Source organism: Parasteatoda tepidariorum, chromosome 3, assembly GCF_982258835.1.
Source record: "Parasteatoda tepidariorum strain Cologne lab strain chromosome 3, Ptep-v5.0, whole genome shotgun sequence".
In the NCBI taxonomy this organism is placed as follows: Eukaryota; Metazoa; Arthropoda; class Arachnida; order Araneae; family Theridiidae; genus Parasteatoda; species Parasteatoda tepidariorum.
In genome coordinates this window covers 29,488,566-29,505,754 of record NC_141757.1, presented here as the reverse complement: position 1 = coordinate 29,505,754, position 17,189 = coordinate 29,488,566, and the positions used below count along the sequence as shown (strand labels likewise).

The 17,189-nt window shown below is 29.5% G+C and overlaps 1 protein-coding gene across 2 annotated transcripts in view; it reads left to right on the top strand.

Moving 5' to 3' along the window:
* The window catches only part of LOC107440526 (cell adhesion molecule Dscam1), a 193,137-nt gene extending 182,621 nt beyond the window's left edge, over positions 1 to 10,516 (top strand). The window contains exons 22-26 of one of the 2 annotated variants that reach the window (XM_087159008.1): positions 852 to 947; positions 4,610 to 4,714; positions 5,851 to 5,906; positions 6,448 to 6,526; positions 10,183 to 10,516. In XM_087159008.1, coding sequence (XP_087015134.1) covers positions 852 to 947; positions 4,610 to 4,714; positions 5,851 to 5,906; positions 6,448 to 6,526; positions 10,183 to 10,298 — 452 coding nt within the window. In that variant the 3' untranslated portion in view covers positions 10,299 to 10,516. Of the gene's footprint in view, positions 1 to 788; positions 948 to 4,609; positions 4,715 to 5,850; positions 5,907 to 6,447; positions 6,527 to 10,182 lie in introns of both variants that reach the window. The other variant, XM_087159007.1, reaches the window with a different exon arrangement.
* Positions 10,517 to 17,189: the final 6,673 nt, after the last annotated feature.

Below are 17,189 nucleotides of genomic sequence, written 5' to 3'. Positions count from 1 at the left end.
GGGTAGACGGATCGTAGGTTAAAGTTCCCTTGCCGTCTGTTTAACTGTCTGAGGGTTTTGTTGTTTTCCACACCATGTAACGAAAATGTGGGGTAAGTTCTATCAAAAAGTCCTCCACGATGGTGAAATCCTCCTAATACTTGATTTAAGAGCTTCCTTGTCTTCTAGATTGGGGGTAAATATTATAAGGCCATGGAGTTGACCATTAGTATCCATAAAACAAAAATTTGGGTCTGCTGTTCAATGACTGTTATGAAATAAAATGATATCTCATCCAGATGGGCCTGCAAACGTAAAAGATTCCGCATGTTTTTGTTTTTAATTTATTTTTTCTTTTACTTATTTTTTGTTAAAAAATTAAATCAATGCCATTGGAGCCCACAAATGAATGATTTAGGAAGAAGCTGCAGTCGAAACCTCAAAATCATGCAAACAAAAGTGATATTAAAAACCACAAAACCTAATTGATTGCATAAAACATTTCATAGAAGGTGAACGGCAATTTGGAGAAATGACTACAAATTTCACTTAGCAATTAAACTGGCTTCTAGAATTTTAGTGTCATTTTCCTTCAGGTTTTGAAAAAAAATTACTTTTCTTGCTTAAACATCAACTTGTAACACCTATTTTGCGTATTTGCTAAACTTTATTGTTAGATAAAAGTTCGTTATTAAATTTTAAACATCGAAGCTATTAATTAAAATGTGTTCTATAAGTCAACAATAGCATAGAAAAAAATATTTATATTGTATGGTGGTAGAAGCTCGATAATTATGGAACTGTTTCAGATTCAAACTCTATACCAGTATTTGGCAAACGTGAAACTGATATTCCTTTTTACAAAAACGTAGCACTGGTCATTCCTGTTGTTGTGTCGTCTCTTGTGCTCATCATGGTGGTTTTTATTGTTGCTGTCTGCATTCGAAAGCACTCTCAAGATAGAAGAGGTACTATTATATATTTTACTCTCATTTATTGGTAGAGCTAATTAAACGTATTAGTCAATTAAAAGAAGTAAAGCTAATTGATTATTTGATGTATAAAAAGGAAAAATTTCTTAACATTAGAGAGATCGAAAGAGCCTTTCGGTTCCTCTCGTTTTTTGTTGCTCTGTAATTCAAAAAAATAAAAAACTTACGTAAAGTATTTTGTATTTTTTTCTTTTCATAACTTGATCCCATTTAAGTCCGTATTTAATAATCCCGTGTTAGCCTAATTGTAGCATATATAGAGAGAGGAGCCAGAGTAATCCATAAAGTATTTTGGTAGGTAACCCATAAGTCCAGGTAAGATCGATTATCCTTTAGTATGTGTGAGGTAACCTAGTTACGTTAAAAAAATAAGAAGAGTATTTCAACATATTTAATTTAAACAAAGTGAGAATTTTCTCACTCAAAAAAAAAACATGAGTACGTAGCTGCAAAACATTTACCCCCCCCCCTTTTTTTTTACGAAATTACGAGTTTACGAGTTTTTTCACAAAACTAAATTATGTAGAGCTTAAAAAATTTAAAATTTGAAAACAACTAAAAAACTAATTACCCCATGAATAGCATTTTAATACCTGAATATTTCTGATACAATTCTCTGGAAGTGGGCAAAATTTCAATAAGTCTCATTTAAATGTTTTTTTTTAGTTATGAGCGTAAGAGATTATGAAAATATCAGCCAGTTTACTATTATTGATCTGTCCCAATAAACAAGCTCCAGAGTACGCTGAAATAACTTCCGATACAAATTATGGCAAAAAATACAGTTACTTTTTACCGTAAAATATATATATACAATATATATACAATATATATATATATATATATATATATATATATATATATATATATATATATATATATATATAGATAGATAGATAGATATGAACTTATTATCGTTCCTATTACCACTCATTTAATATAAGGTATGAAACTGAAAAGTAAATCTAAATGTATAAATGATTTTATACCGTGCTTTAAAGTATCATGAAAAAAAAATCACATAATTTTACCACATTTACTAAATTTTATCACACATTATAAAACAACATTTTTTCCAATTTTACCAAAATCATTTAGAAAGTGCTTCATTCAAAATTACCAAGCATTTTCAAATTCCCGTAGAGCCAGAAACACGGTACATTTTACCATATTTTGGTAGTTTTTACCACACATTTTGTCTCCAAGTGAATGGGAATAAGAAAATTATTTGAAAAAAAATCCTTTGCATTCAAACTAAAGATTCAGGGACTTAAAATTCAAGTGATCTGTTAAAATTCAGTATGAGATGGTGAGAGACCTACGAATAGATCTCATCTGTTCGAATCAGTACACAATCTTCCAACATCGATCTTTGATTCGAGCATTTATCAACGTCAAAAGCAATACAGATTAACGAGACACTAATGGAACGTCGTTTTGTCAATGAGACCTATGGGAATACAATATCACCCAAATCGCTATGAAACAAAGTATTACCAGGACAAATACTAATCACATTTAGTTTCCAGGGCGTGCTAATACTAATTTCTCTAGTATATATTTCCTAATTGTCATTTTACACTAGAGCGCATAATTTAAAACATTTTATTTTAAATATTTTTTATGCGTTTAGTTTGATTAAGGACAGTAAAACCTCAATAATACGATTGCGACTTATTATGAGACGTCCGTTATCATGCCAAGTTTCAAAGTCACCGCCAAAATCCCAATATTGAAGTTACAACAAATTTATGTTTATAATGAATTTTGAGCTGCGATGACTAAGGGGATAGAACGTTCGCCTTACAATAAAGTCAACCCGTTTCGAATCCCGGAGATGGCTGATCTATACGAATCCCACACTCAGCTCGCACCGACTACAGTGCTTTTTTAAAATATCCTCAGTGGCGGACGTATCATGGATTAGAGTCCCATTGCCATCAGACTGACCGTAGAAGGCCTTCATGGTTTTGTTCTAAATGTAACGCAGATGCAGGTTGGTTCTATCCAAAAGTCCTCCCAGAAGGAAAATTTGTCCCAATACTTGATCCAGAAGTTCTCAATTACATGGAATGGGTTCAAAATTACAAGGAGTTGCTCACTAACAGTCGTAAACCCAAAATTTTGTCAGCTGTTAATCGATGGTTATAAAATAAAGAGTTAAAATTTATTATTCCATTGCGACAAAGAAGTTTGAGTGGAATACATTTTCTCCTTTTTTTATAGGGCAAAATTATGCGAAAAATGATGAAACAGAAGACATTTTTTTATTTACATCTGGTATAAATACAGAGAAGTGAGAAACGGACATCATTCATACACATTTTCAGCCTCCAATTATTAATAAGAAATAGAAACTTGGTCACTTTTTCAAATTGCAATTGCTTCTATTGAAATTATATTACCTTGGAAATTATTGTATTGTTAAATAGAAATTATTTCTGTAAATTCCAAAATTAGACAGTTTAAAAAACACTAGTGTAAGCTCGAATATGCTTGACGTTTTATATCATATGTTGTCATGATACCTCATTTTGGTTAATGATTAAATTATTATATATTTATTTAGTTTTATAATTTATCGATAAAAAGTTTTGAAAAATTTAACAACGATTTTTGAAACTTAATTTTTGCATGAAGCAAGGAAATTGAATTCCCTAAAGAATTTGATTTATTTAACTGTTTTAGTAAAAGTTAAGTGTTCGCAACTAAATTCTCACTTTTTTTTAAAATTTTATTATTGCAAATGTCATTAAATGTTTTTTTTACATAATGATTTCGATCACATGAAAAAGGATATTTCGGGTCTACCGGAATCTGTATTTTGTTTCTCTGTTTAAAATAATTTGCATATTAATAAGAAGGAATTTCAGGTTAAGAAAAATTATCTTGACGCATCCTTTTCTTTCACACGAGGTCCTAAAATATACAGAAGTTGATTTTGAGGCATTTGTACTCTGTATAGAAAAGGTATCATAACTGGAGGAACCGAAAATTTTAAATTTAAATAGGTTAATTTTGTCTTCAAAGACCAACATCAATGGTGAAAAGCAATTCAACCATCTTTTGCACGAAAAATAGCTTCCAATATAATGAAAGCTGTCAGATAAAATGATATGCTATTACACTTTAAAGTTAAAAAAAATGAAGGAAAAAAAAGTGGAGTCTTTTTTTGGATACCCTCTAAGATTTTTTGAACGGCATGCACTGAACTTATCGTTCTTGCCGAGGAAGGTGCCGGAAGTCTTGCTCATTTTGCGTTGCCTTGTGAGCATCATGTGACCAAAGTAACGGAGGTGAGCAACATTACTCACGCTGCACTGCCACAGATGTATATTCATAGTGTTGACCACATCCACACATCACACACTACAGCGGACTACACACAAAGGGAAACATCCGCACCCTGAGAGGGATTCAAACCCGCAGCCACTGGTTTTGCAGTCAGGTACGAAACCCTATAAGAAAAAAACAAAATTTATGCCTTGATATTTTGAAGTTAAATTGAGGCATTGAATACTCTCTATTTTATAATTGTTTCTAAAAATTGCGAATTTCTAATTTAATTTTTCAAGCGAAGATATAAGGTTAGCATTTTCAATGTTTATAGCATTAACACTAATGCTTCGTTCTTACAGATTACGAAATGAGAAAACCCTGCAGTGATTCGCTAATGATGACTGATCTTGGGAAAGAGGCACCCACCAAATCGTCAAAACCATCGCATTATTCTTGCCCCGCAGGTAGGTTTGTACTTTTAATGAAAATCATTTTTTTATAAAGCTATAGGATTGTTCAATTATTACTAATAACTAGGCAAATTTTTATTCTTTAAACGTTAATTGTTAAGTGTTTATCAGTAACCTTGAAGAAAACTGTAATTTTCGTTTTTAGAAAAATATGATATTCGTCATTTACACAAAAATAAATTAAAACGTTTTATTTTTTGTTAAAGTGAAACTGGCTTAAATACATTTGCTAATGCTCAGACATTTTCAGTTGCTCCATGACTCAAAAATAGAATCATGTATTATAAAAATCTTAGCGCGTTTTCCAGTAATTATTTTTTTATATATAATTAAGGTTATTAATATTGACAATGAGCTAAGTTTGGAAGCACTATTTGATTGCTTCTCTGGTCAACAGGCTTGCTGACCAGACCAGAGAAACACTTAAATTTAAGGATGAAACCAATGATCTACAAAAATAAAGTTTGGAATCTTTCTGGAAGCAATCGAACGTTAAAGAACTAGAAATTCATTTTCTCATTGAAAGTTGTGAGAAAATTGAGCAGAAAAAAATTCCGAAATTTTATTTTGATCACAATTTAACGATGTAATTTTTTTTTCTATCGGCAGCCACAAAACCTTGAAAGTGAAATAAGGAAGGGCACATCAGTCACCGACAGATAATAGTTCTTAAAGAAGGCTGTAAAAGAGCAGTGTAACCTTTTTAGTAGACTTTTTAGTTTATTTATATATATATATATATATATATATATATATATATATATATATATAAGCAATGAGTTTAAAAGAGGTTATGTTGTAAAAGGAAGGTGGAATTATTTCAATTCAATGTTAAACACGTTATATGACATTAAAAAAATAAAATTGACGATTGTGAAATTACGACTAAGAAAAAAGTAGAGTAAAAGGAATTTCCTACTCAAATTTCAAAAAAACACATGAAAAAAATAGATTGAAGTCAATTTGTGTTCCTTAGAAAAATTCTGGCAGATCTTTGTTTTAGACATCAATTGAATGCATTAAACAAATATTAATATTCGAATTATTGTAAATATTTGTGTGTTTTTTAATTCAAAGTAAGAAAATTCAATGTTTTCTTGTATTTTTCTAATTCGAAGTTTTGCTTTCAGTGAATAAAGGGGATTATGCAGAACCTTACTGCAATGATTTGCTACCACCCAAGCAAGTAAGTAAAAAGCAAAAACTTGTTAGGCCTAGTTAAAATAAATATGGAATTACAATCAAAAAATTTCGAAAGTAGAGTAAGTGACTTGTAAAAAAATGACTTTCAGTCATGTTACCTGCAAGTTTTCCCTAAATTAGACATTAGCAGATTATTAATTATTGTTTGATTCTTTTTATGTGCATATCATGAGATTTTTGCATTCAGGTAAAACATTTCGTATAATTTCTAAAAAGCCTGCATTAATTTTTATTAAGAAAAAACGCATAAAGAATTTGATTTGAAAGCTTTACTATCATAGTTAATATTATTTCGAATTAAATTTTTTCGGGAATAGTTTTTTTCTACTTTTCAAATTAGTTTATTAAATGAAATGAAACAAATGATAATTTTTAAGTGTTAAAATTTTTGGTACATCAAATTGTCTCTTTTATTTTCAGTTTAAAGTAATTAGGTCTTAAAATAGTGATTTTTTAATATTATTATTCCTGATAGTTGTTCTTTAATTACTTTAATAAATTATCTGTAATATAACTTTTTTTAGGGAACTGGGGATGGACTTTTCGCTACGATAAAGAGGTGTCCAACACGTCCAATATATACATCTAATGCATATAAATCAGGTAAAATAATATAAGTATAACCCTATAGGCTCCTAAATGCTTGGTATCATTAAAATTTTAAATGTTTACAATAGTCTTGTTATACTTTCATTAATCTTAAAACATTTCTTATACATTTATTTATTTTATTTATTTATTTTATATATTTTTGAAGGGATAAATATAACAGAATTTGGGTTACTTCAACTATTCAGTTTGATTAATTTCTTATTAGGCACCACAATGATATATATAAATTTTAAATCCGAAAATTCGTATTTATAATTTTTTTTAAATGTAGCTACTTCAGTTAATGTAATTTCGAATTTTCTACAGATTTTTATTTATTAACAAATATAAAAAAAAATACACGGAAGTAAAATATCAGATTTAATGTATCACGTATGTATTTACCAATAAATTAATGAATTGATTAAATCATTTTTGTGTCATCTACAGTGTAAAACAGGGTTTCTCAAAATTATGCAAAAATGTCACATAATAGCTCCGACATCAATAATAGTCTAATTTCAACAAAACATCATGTATTCAAAATTGAAATAGCATGTACCCAGTTTTAAGCAATATGTCTAATCTTAAAAGTGATGTGCCGGGAGAAATTTGGGTTAGATGTCTGCTGACAGGATTCGAACCGAGCACCTCCTAGTTCGTAGTAGGATGCTCTAGCCATGATAGTTGTGCAACTCACTTCGTGGAGAAGTAGAAAGCTTTATATAGTTGCAACCTCAATTACTCATTTTTACGTACTTATTTCTAATTCCAATGATACCAAGGTTGCAAAATTTTAGTAAAAGGTTGTTCCTAATAGCCTTAACAAGAGATCGATAATTTTTGCACATTTCGTTGAACTTTAAATTTTTTTTAAAGCAGTGGAACACATAAAGCTTTCTTACTCTCCTTAGACTAGTTTGTACACTCATGATGCTTATAGTTCAATTATTATGGTGTTTATAGTATAATTATGGTCCTTGGTTCGAATCTTGCGGGTTTCTAGCGAACATTTCTTGCCTTATGTCATTTCTGTGACTTTGCTATTTGCACAAAAATGACTATATGATTTTTCAATTTTGAATACACGGAGTTTTCAAATTCGAGTATTGTTTGTTTTAAAGTTATTTGGACGCATTTTTGCTCAATTTTATGGAACTATTTTTTATAGTGTAGCTGTATTCCAGTAAAACCAAAACTAATCATTAACTCACCTCTAGTAGAAGTTATTGCTTGACTAAACTATGTTTCTCAACCGAAGTTAAATAAGTTTCCAGAAAACATTTGCTGCGAATATAGTCTGATTATTTTTGGCTCGTTAACGTAGAAAATGACAGATTGTTCTGCTATTAACTTTAGTGGATTAATTCAATTAGTAACATAACTAGTTACGCAATTAGTAAGTCAACCTGTCTCGAAACATGATAAGTAATCTAAATATCGAGTGAATGAAAAATACCCCTAATTTGTCTTTATAATATTACATTTTTCAATTAACAACCTCCACGACAAAATTTGAATAGTTAAATTCAAATATTGTAAAAATGGGAATGTGAATTCGAGTAAGTTCAAATATTGAGGAAGTAAGTCCAAATAATAAAGTAACTCTTTTAATGGTATCCTCTTAACTATATTCAATGAAAACTAAATCTTTTAACCCTTTCACTACCAATTTTTCTTTCTGATAAAAAAATGAAATAAGTAAATTAATATATCAGTTACAATGCAAATATCGATAAAATTCCAAAAAAGGGAAAAAAATTACTGAATTGTCAGTGATATCAAGGAATACCAGTGGGACATGCATTCATAATAATACAAAGCATATTTAGCCCATAGGGTTATTTGAAACTGCCTACGGACATGTATGTCCTGGTGGTAGCGAAAGGGTTAAATTAAATTAAATTAAAGTAAGGTTAATTTTTAAATTCAACATAAAAAAATTAAACTAAAAAGATATAAGAAATGTGCTGATGAAAAACAAAATATTTTATCCGTTTTTGAAATCAAAGGAATAAACAGTTTATTTTATTAAAATGTTGAAAATGCTTAAATCATCTAAAGAACGACAGAAGATAGAAGCTTAATAAAATAAATGAAACGAAAACGGAAGAGGATAGAATTGCATAATTTTCTATGTTGTTCTCAGGAAATAATTTTTTACCATCCAGCTAAAATTTGAAATTACTTGCAATCCATTTTAACAGATGTTGCTGCCAAATGAAAAAATAAACAAAACTGTAAAACAATGGTTTCAAAAATATTCATCATTTGTGTAAACCTTCTGGTACAATTTGTGTGCAAGATTAGCAAGCAAGCTTACCAATATTTTAGTCATAGAGGATCTAACTTACAGCAAGAATTTTGTTTTATTATTTCATTTCTTAAGTTAGCAGCGCCATCTTTTGCCTTGAATTTCTTAAAAAAGTATCGTTTTTCTCTAAGCTGAATAAAGCAATCCCTTATTATTTATTGATCTTAAAAATGGTCTCACATTTTAGTAACAACCCGTAGCTCGGAATTTTTTTCAAACTTGTCTTTTATTTCAAACTATTTACGGCACATTGATAAAGAACTTCGCTAACAAAATATAAATCAATTTTTGTAATTCTGTTCAGATTTTTAAATAAATGCAAAAACGTGTTTTAAGTCTTTACCCCTTTACCTTTTTCGTAAAAGCTGTTATCAGGTACATTACGTCACAAAAGAGAAAAAAATATTGAGTCATAAGTTTATTAATTTTAAATCATAGGAAATATTCTATTATAGAATATTTTAATTTCATTGTTTTAAAAAAAAGGTTCTTGTCATTTCAGTAAACTCTACAAAAGAGTCAATGTTAGGAAGATAAAAGTGAACTTGGAACTGGAACTGCATTGTTTTTCGGGGTATCTGCACCTGGGTGCTTATCCCCTGTAGAAAATTTGATATTGCCTCATGAGGGGAAATGCCTGAAGTAATTGGTTTACATGATGAATCAGCAAGAAAAATGAAAAGTTGAACTTAATTCTATTAAGTAATTAAACTAAAAATCAGTTCCTGTTATCAGTCTGTCTGGCCGCAATTAAAGTCAGAAAAGTTTGCGAGCGAATCTTAAAATACGGTGCTGGAGTTTAATGTCTGACTCACCCATAGGACTATTTACATTTGAAGAGATATATTTACATGAAATGTACTTATTCAAAAGTTTTATATGAAAATCACGAGTTTAAAGTCTCGCAATGTTATTTCTTGCATTTACTTTAATAGAAAAAAATTCTATTGCGAGAGGATTTTAGAACCAGGTTTGGGCTGTTTTAAGCCAGTCATGATAATTTAAAACTCACCGTCTGAAATAAGCATAACCAATATTCCTTTCTGTTATCAACGCCTGAAATGAAGTAAATTTTAACTAGCGAAAGAAGGATGCTTAGTACAGTTTAAGTACTAGACATCCCTCTTGCACTGCTTTTCGACATAACTTTTTGAACGTGTCGGGAAAAAAATAAAGAGAAGAAAACTATTGGTTCTTTACGCCACGTTTCCATTTTTTGCATGTCCTAGATATTTCCCTTATATATATATATATATATATATATATATATATATATATATATATATATATATATATATATATATATTGCTTAAAATAAAGATAAAACATAATATTTTTTTCAATTTCAAAATAGGTTCAGAGAACAATCAGCAGATAGCTGACACTCAAGAAAACTGTGGAAACGTAGACTCAAACAGTTCTGACAGATGGCGCTATAAAGCAGGTAGTGGTCACAAGCCAATTCGATGACAAAGCCTGTCACCTCTTAATGAAGAAGATATATCATTGACATCACTTTGTACATTACCATTGCGAGAAACAGTTATATGAATGTTTATAAAAATTTGCTCACATTATCCCCTGCCAAAGTTTATCTTTAAGTTAGGATGTGATATATATATATATAAACATATAATAATATGTTCTTTTCTTTTTTATGTGTATCAAATAAATATATTTGGAAAAAAGACTATGTTCTCTTAACTTTAAGCTGCACATTCTAGTAAATCGTTATCATTCTTTTTTGCAATAACAGATAAACCCTTGAAAATTTTATTTTACTAAACGTGTTTCCATATATCCTCATGCAATCGTGCGTTCATGGTTTTTGTAATTCATTTTAATCTTATATCAAAACTGCGATGCATAAATTACTAAATAACTCGCATGAAAGAAAATAACGCGTATTTACGACTCGTCTCGTAGCCTATACAGGGACAGTTCTGAATTCTATTCTAGAGCCCTGTGTAAAGTTAAACAACTGGGTAAAGTTGATATTATCAACAGGATCAGATCAAAAGTTTCCATTAGCTCATATTAATACGAATTTGGTCAATATTTTGCAAAGATGCTAGAAGAAGAATGTCTGGAGAAATTTACCGCCGATTTTCGATTGGTGTCCCTAAGAGTTGTGCTCCATGCGTCAATCACATCTGAAGAGAATGGTATCAGTAAGTATGATCGATTAAATACGCATTTCATCTCGTCGGAATGGTTTCTTTCCTTCGGGATTTAAATCAAGCCTCTGAAAGACCAATCAAGAAAATATTGAACACACATTTTGTCAAACCATGGTTGATGTTTAAATAGAGTAGTTATCCTACTGAAAGAAATATTATATACTTCCATGAAATATTCCATACATATCTGAAAGCCTTTAAGAGAAAGAAAGATTTGCTCTTGATAAAGTGGAAAAGACATTTTTGAGAATTATTAATTTTTTTTAAAAAAAATTACTTTAATTTTCGTTTTGCAATACAACAGAAGCAAAAATCAGTATGGTTCCATTTTTTTTTCTTTTTTTGTGTTCTGATGAAGTTAAGCATATGCGAATTAGATATTGAAATATAAAATAATTAAAAAGTTAAGAGGGTCGCAATAGATTTGAAATCTTATTTAAAGTTGTAATTTCTGTTGATCCAGACACAATAAAATGGCACTTTATTGTTATGTACACAATGTACTCATCTTTGGCACTTTTTTCTTAAAGAAAACGATGAGTTTAGAATATGTGAATTAGTGTGCAATCGACTGAAGCTGGATTTCAAACAGTGCACATCCTCACTGCTTGAAAAAGAAAATCGAAGTGTAACCGTTAATGTTTGTAAACATCGCCAAGAAAGAGTTAAATTCTTGCCTTGGCTAGTAAATAGCTGAGCAAGTGAATACTCTTCTGTTGGAAGCAAAAAATTATGAGAAATTAATAACGTCAATTTATAAAAAGAAAACAATAATACAGCATGAAACGGTTTTCAAATTTTCTGTAAAAACATTTATATGAAAACTGAATTTCTGAAAATAGAATCGATTTGTATTCTTATGCCAATATTACTAGGAAAACTATAGTAAGAACTACATTTATCAAGAACAGGATGGAATAACATAGTAGTTTAACGAATAGATAATTTGCTTAATATTTTTTTGGCATTTTAAGTGGTATGTGTTGTTTTGTAATTAAAAACAAGAACAATTGCAAAATTGAATTCAGACATTTTTCCTTTTATTAATACTTATTTATAAAGAAAAATTAATAAGAAAGTAATATGTCTTGTCTGAGAAAAGAAAATTGTGGTGAAACTACCCTACAAAAACTGTGATTTATGTTATTGGATAAGTTTATTTGGAAAAATAAGTGTGGTGGTGAGCATAAAATGAAAAAAACATTTTATTTTCGTACTACGAGGATACATTTTTTAAAAAAATTTTTATTACACTACGAGTCCTACACACTCTAATAACATTTCCTGCAAAATAAAAAAATAGCTAAAACACATGGTATTTTATCATTTGGTTGTTTTTCCGATAATGAGTTAACAGTTTACAAGGAAAAAACTTTCAAAATTATAGTTATTCTTAACATATATATAGTAAAAAAAATAAAAGAAAACTGAATAGTAAATTCAACCGAATAAGTACATTTTATGCCATGCTCTAAGGTATCATGATAAAATTAACAAATTTTAGCTCATAATATAAGAACATATTTCATTACTAATTTTACAAATTATTACCAAAGCGCATCGGTCTAAATTACCAAGCTTTAGGATCTTCTCAAAGTTCCAGAAGCATGGCAAATTTTATCATTGACCATATTTTTTTTCTCAGAGTAAATATGTATGTTCTCATTTTCATATTTATTTTCTTTTAGTTTTACATACGCAGTTTTTTTTTTTTTCAGGATTTATAGTTTTGGCGTGCATTAAAGAAATGATTATTGAAAGTTTCTTCGAACAGCTTGTTATAAGACTTACACAGATTTTTAGCTGCTATTCTATACTTTTTTTTTTCACTATTTGAAACCAAAATTAAAATGTATGAAAATAATAAAATCTATAAATTATCGTGATCCCTTATTATTTCCCTCACTAAAAAGGAATAGTGCAGAAATTGTTTGGAAGTAATTAAAATAAAAGCCACGAAAAAAATACTTTTTTATTATTTTTTTATAAATTTGCTTTGAAAAACGCAAGTAATTGTTATTTTAGTATATTGAGGTAGATCCTTTTTCTCAAGGTTAAAAAGAGTATCAAATTTCTGATTTGTTACACAAGATAAAGCTTGAAGCCTTTGAAAAATAATTAGTGTATAATTTTTATTTTATTTCACAGAATACAGAGAACAACAGAATGATTGGCAAATGCATAAAATACTATATTTTATCATGAAGATTTCGATAAAGAATAATGTTAAAAAGTTTCTTCAAGAACTGAAAAAGATTCTTCCAAAAGATTGCACTTGAATAAAATTTCAAATTGCATGTTTTAAGATGCAAAATAATAATTTTGAAATGTTTGATTTGATAATTTACATGCATCCGTTTAAATATCGTCATTTGAAGTTACATTTATTAATGTTACGATTTAAAATGTTTCAAAAAACAATAAAAATTTTTAATTTTAAATTTTATATCTCAAAATCACTGAATTTTCAATATTCGGAATTTTTAAATCTAATTTGTTTTTAGTATATTAAATTAAGTTAAGTTAAATTAAGTTAAATTAAGTTAAGTTAAATTAAGTTAGATTTTGCAACAAGGTCTGCTAAAATAATGCGCAGCACAATGGACATCTTTGCTGACTCTCACGTCTTTTTTTTAAATTATATATTTTTAAAATTAACTGTGCAAGAGATATTCATGTATTTGTTTTTCTTTTAGAGAAGCCCTATAAATTCATTACTTTAAATAAAAATTACTATTAAATTTAAATTTCCTTTTGAGACAACGTTTATTTTTATATAAAAAAAAATTACTTATTTGATTTTTTTTTTGTGTAATTTAGAATGTTACTAAATAGAGAGTGAAAATCCGCAGAACCAAGGACATATATATTTTTGACATCTCACATTTTTTTTTTAAATCAGCCATTTTCAAATTAGAATATTTTGCATAATTTACTATTTTTAATAACTTCTTCAATTTCATTATAAACGTAAAAAGAGTTTACTTATAAACTTCTTCCAGTGCAGCATTTATAATTATCTAATAAATAGTTTACGCACTTAAAAATTCACATTATTTGTAACTACATGGAAAATATTTTTCAAACAAAAGATATTACGCACGTTATTTTGACTCACTGAATAAAAAACCAAATTGCTATTTTTGGAATGTCACTGATAGAAAAAATGTGAAACGTCGCTGCCGGTAAATCTGGAAGGAATCAACAAAAAAAATCGTTGCAACAAAATCTGTATATCGAAATATCCGAGCCGGTTTCATCAATTTCCTTCTACCGTTATAGGTTTTTGCTGCCCCCCCCCCACTTTCCCGTTAGAAATATCGAAATAAACAAAATAAATATTACTCTTAAGGTATGGGAGGATAGTCTGAGCTAAAAATGTTGTTTACTTCAAGTTTGTATTGACGTCTACTCAACGCTTTTTTTTTTTCATCAGAAAGCGAGAAATCTATAAAATTCGAAAAAATAAGAGCTGCAATTTTTCGAGGGAATATTCTTAAGCATCTTTTTTGTTTATAAATATAAATAAAAAGTCATTTGTATCGAAATTTTTTAATAGGAAAATTAGTTAAGGGCTATAATAAAATTAAGGACCATTTAGAGTCTAAGTGTTATTCATTTCAAGGTATATAAGTACATCGAAGAGCCATTACATTATGACCACAAGGCTAATAACATGTATAGGACCACCTTTAGCCCTCAAAAATACAAGCACCCGCCGTGGCATTGATTCCACAAGGTGCTGATTGGTAGTCTGAGGTATCTGGTACCAAGCGCTCACCAACTGGTCCTGCAATTCCCTCATATTGCGAAGGGGTAGTGTGAGAGCACGAATTTGGTCTTCCAAGTAGAACCACAAATGCTCTAATGTATTTGGGAGCCAAGGCATGACTTGAAAGTCATTGGAATGCTCTTCAAACTAATTCATGACGATTCGACCCTTATGACATGGCGCATTATCCTGTTGGTAAACATCATCCACCACAGGAAAAACTGTTGCCATGAATGGGTGAACCTGGTCTGCAACTATCAGGGGTCTGTCAAGGTTCTTGTGAAAGGTACCTATTTTGTGAAAATTTAGACATAATGTGTGAAAAATTAAAAATTATATTAAAAAATCAATACAAAAACATGGTTAAAATATAGATTTATCGTTTCTTAAGGGATACAAAAATAAAATGTCAAGAAAAAGTATTTTGTGAAACTACCGTTTTTCCTAAAGTTGAATTTGTGAAACTACCGTTTTACCTAAAATTGAATTTGTGAAGGTACCGCTAAACGGTAGTAAATTCGGCCTGGACAAACCCCTGACTATGTTCAAGTAGATTACAGACATCCGGGATTATTCTATGAGGATTATAGATCCTAATATGCCCCGTGAAAACATTGTTATGAAAACCTGGGCGAGCCCATTGTTATAGATGGAGTGTGGTCATAATGACTCTTCGGCGTATATTATAACGATTTCAGTTTTGGCCAATTTTGTATGTGACGTTCAGAGAATCTTTTTAGTGCTTTATTTGTGTACTGTATATGTAGGATTACACGTGTTCTTTTTTTTAAAAAAAAATCTTTTAAAATCATCATCTTGAAATATACAACGGCTAGGTAATTTTTGTTTTCAAAGTCTTAAGCCTATGGTAGTATGTAGGGGAGATATTCGTTAAAAACATATTCTACTACTCCGAAAGGTTGAGGCGAAATTAGAGATAGATAATTTTTCTAGAATTCTCCTTTTGAAATTGGTTATGTTACTGTTACCGCGAATGACCGAAATCAAGAAAAGTCGACTTTCGTCAAGAAAAGTCGAGTCGACTTTCTCCGGTGAATGTCCACAATCACATAGTCACTTTGGTGAATGTCCGAAATATTTGTTCTATCCGACTTAATATTTATATATCCGTTGATATTATTACATTTATTTTATATTTTTATATCTGCTGAGGACAGATTAATAGAAGCTTCAGTGTTCGGAGTACCGGTTAAATGCATACAGGGCAGTGGCACTGCACCTTGCAAAAACATCAGTGTAGGGTATACCGGGCAAATGTATACCGGAAAATTGCACTGGACCTTAAGAAACATCTGTGTAGGGTATACCGGGCAATACAGCCAAACCGAGAACCAAATGTAGTTAATCCTAATGAATTCTGATCTATTTAGACGTTATACTTAAATTAAATCTACTCTGTATGACCGATTACATATTTTTACACTCAGTCGCAACCGACAATACACAGTTAATAAATAATTTTTGTGCATTTAAAATATTTGAAGTACTAGCATCGCCCAGCGACGAGCAGGTTCGCATTTTTTAAAAAAGTAGAATTTCAAGTATATCAAATCGCAAAGTTAAAAATCAAGACAAAGTGTAAGTATAATTAACTTGTATTCTTAGGAGTGAACTTAATATTTGTCTCTTACATGTTCATATATATAGATGTAAGTTCACAATTGATATTTTTAGTGCCACATATGATGACATTTGAAAAAGAAATCTATGTTAATTACCTTGATGATGTGTCTGATGGATTATAAATTGAACTAGCCACCTCTGGAACCATCTTGGTACCCTTCCAAAACTATCCTGTTCAACAAATAAGCTTTTATGGAAACTAGGCAGAAAACCGAGCACAACTGCATCCACATATTTTAGTTCCTCAAAAGTTTTTCTAATCTTAACACTTTAATTAATTTTAGGCGATATATATGCTAAATTTCTTCACAGACGAGTTGTCGACGGATTTGCACGCACGGAAAATTTTTTCCTTCAAATTTAACTATATTCAAGAGATTTCCACTATACTATCAAAGCTCTTTATGTATCGAATTTTAGTAATAATTTAAAATATATCCGGGAGCAGTTAAAACACTCAGTCAGCTATAAGTATGAGTTTGGGATATTTCACAATAGTACGCAGAAGTATTAAAATTAATTTCCTTCTGTGTTGTGAGAGAAGATAGAAATTAATACTAATCCAAATGCTCCATTACTTCCCTTGCGTGCTGTATTACTTGCTCACGCAACTTTCGAGCCATAACTAAAATCGTTTAACATATATATATATATATATATATATATATATATATATATATATATATATATATATATATATATATATATATATATATATATATATATATATATATATATATATATATATATATATATATATATGTA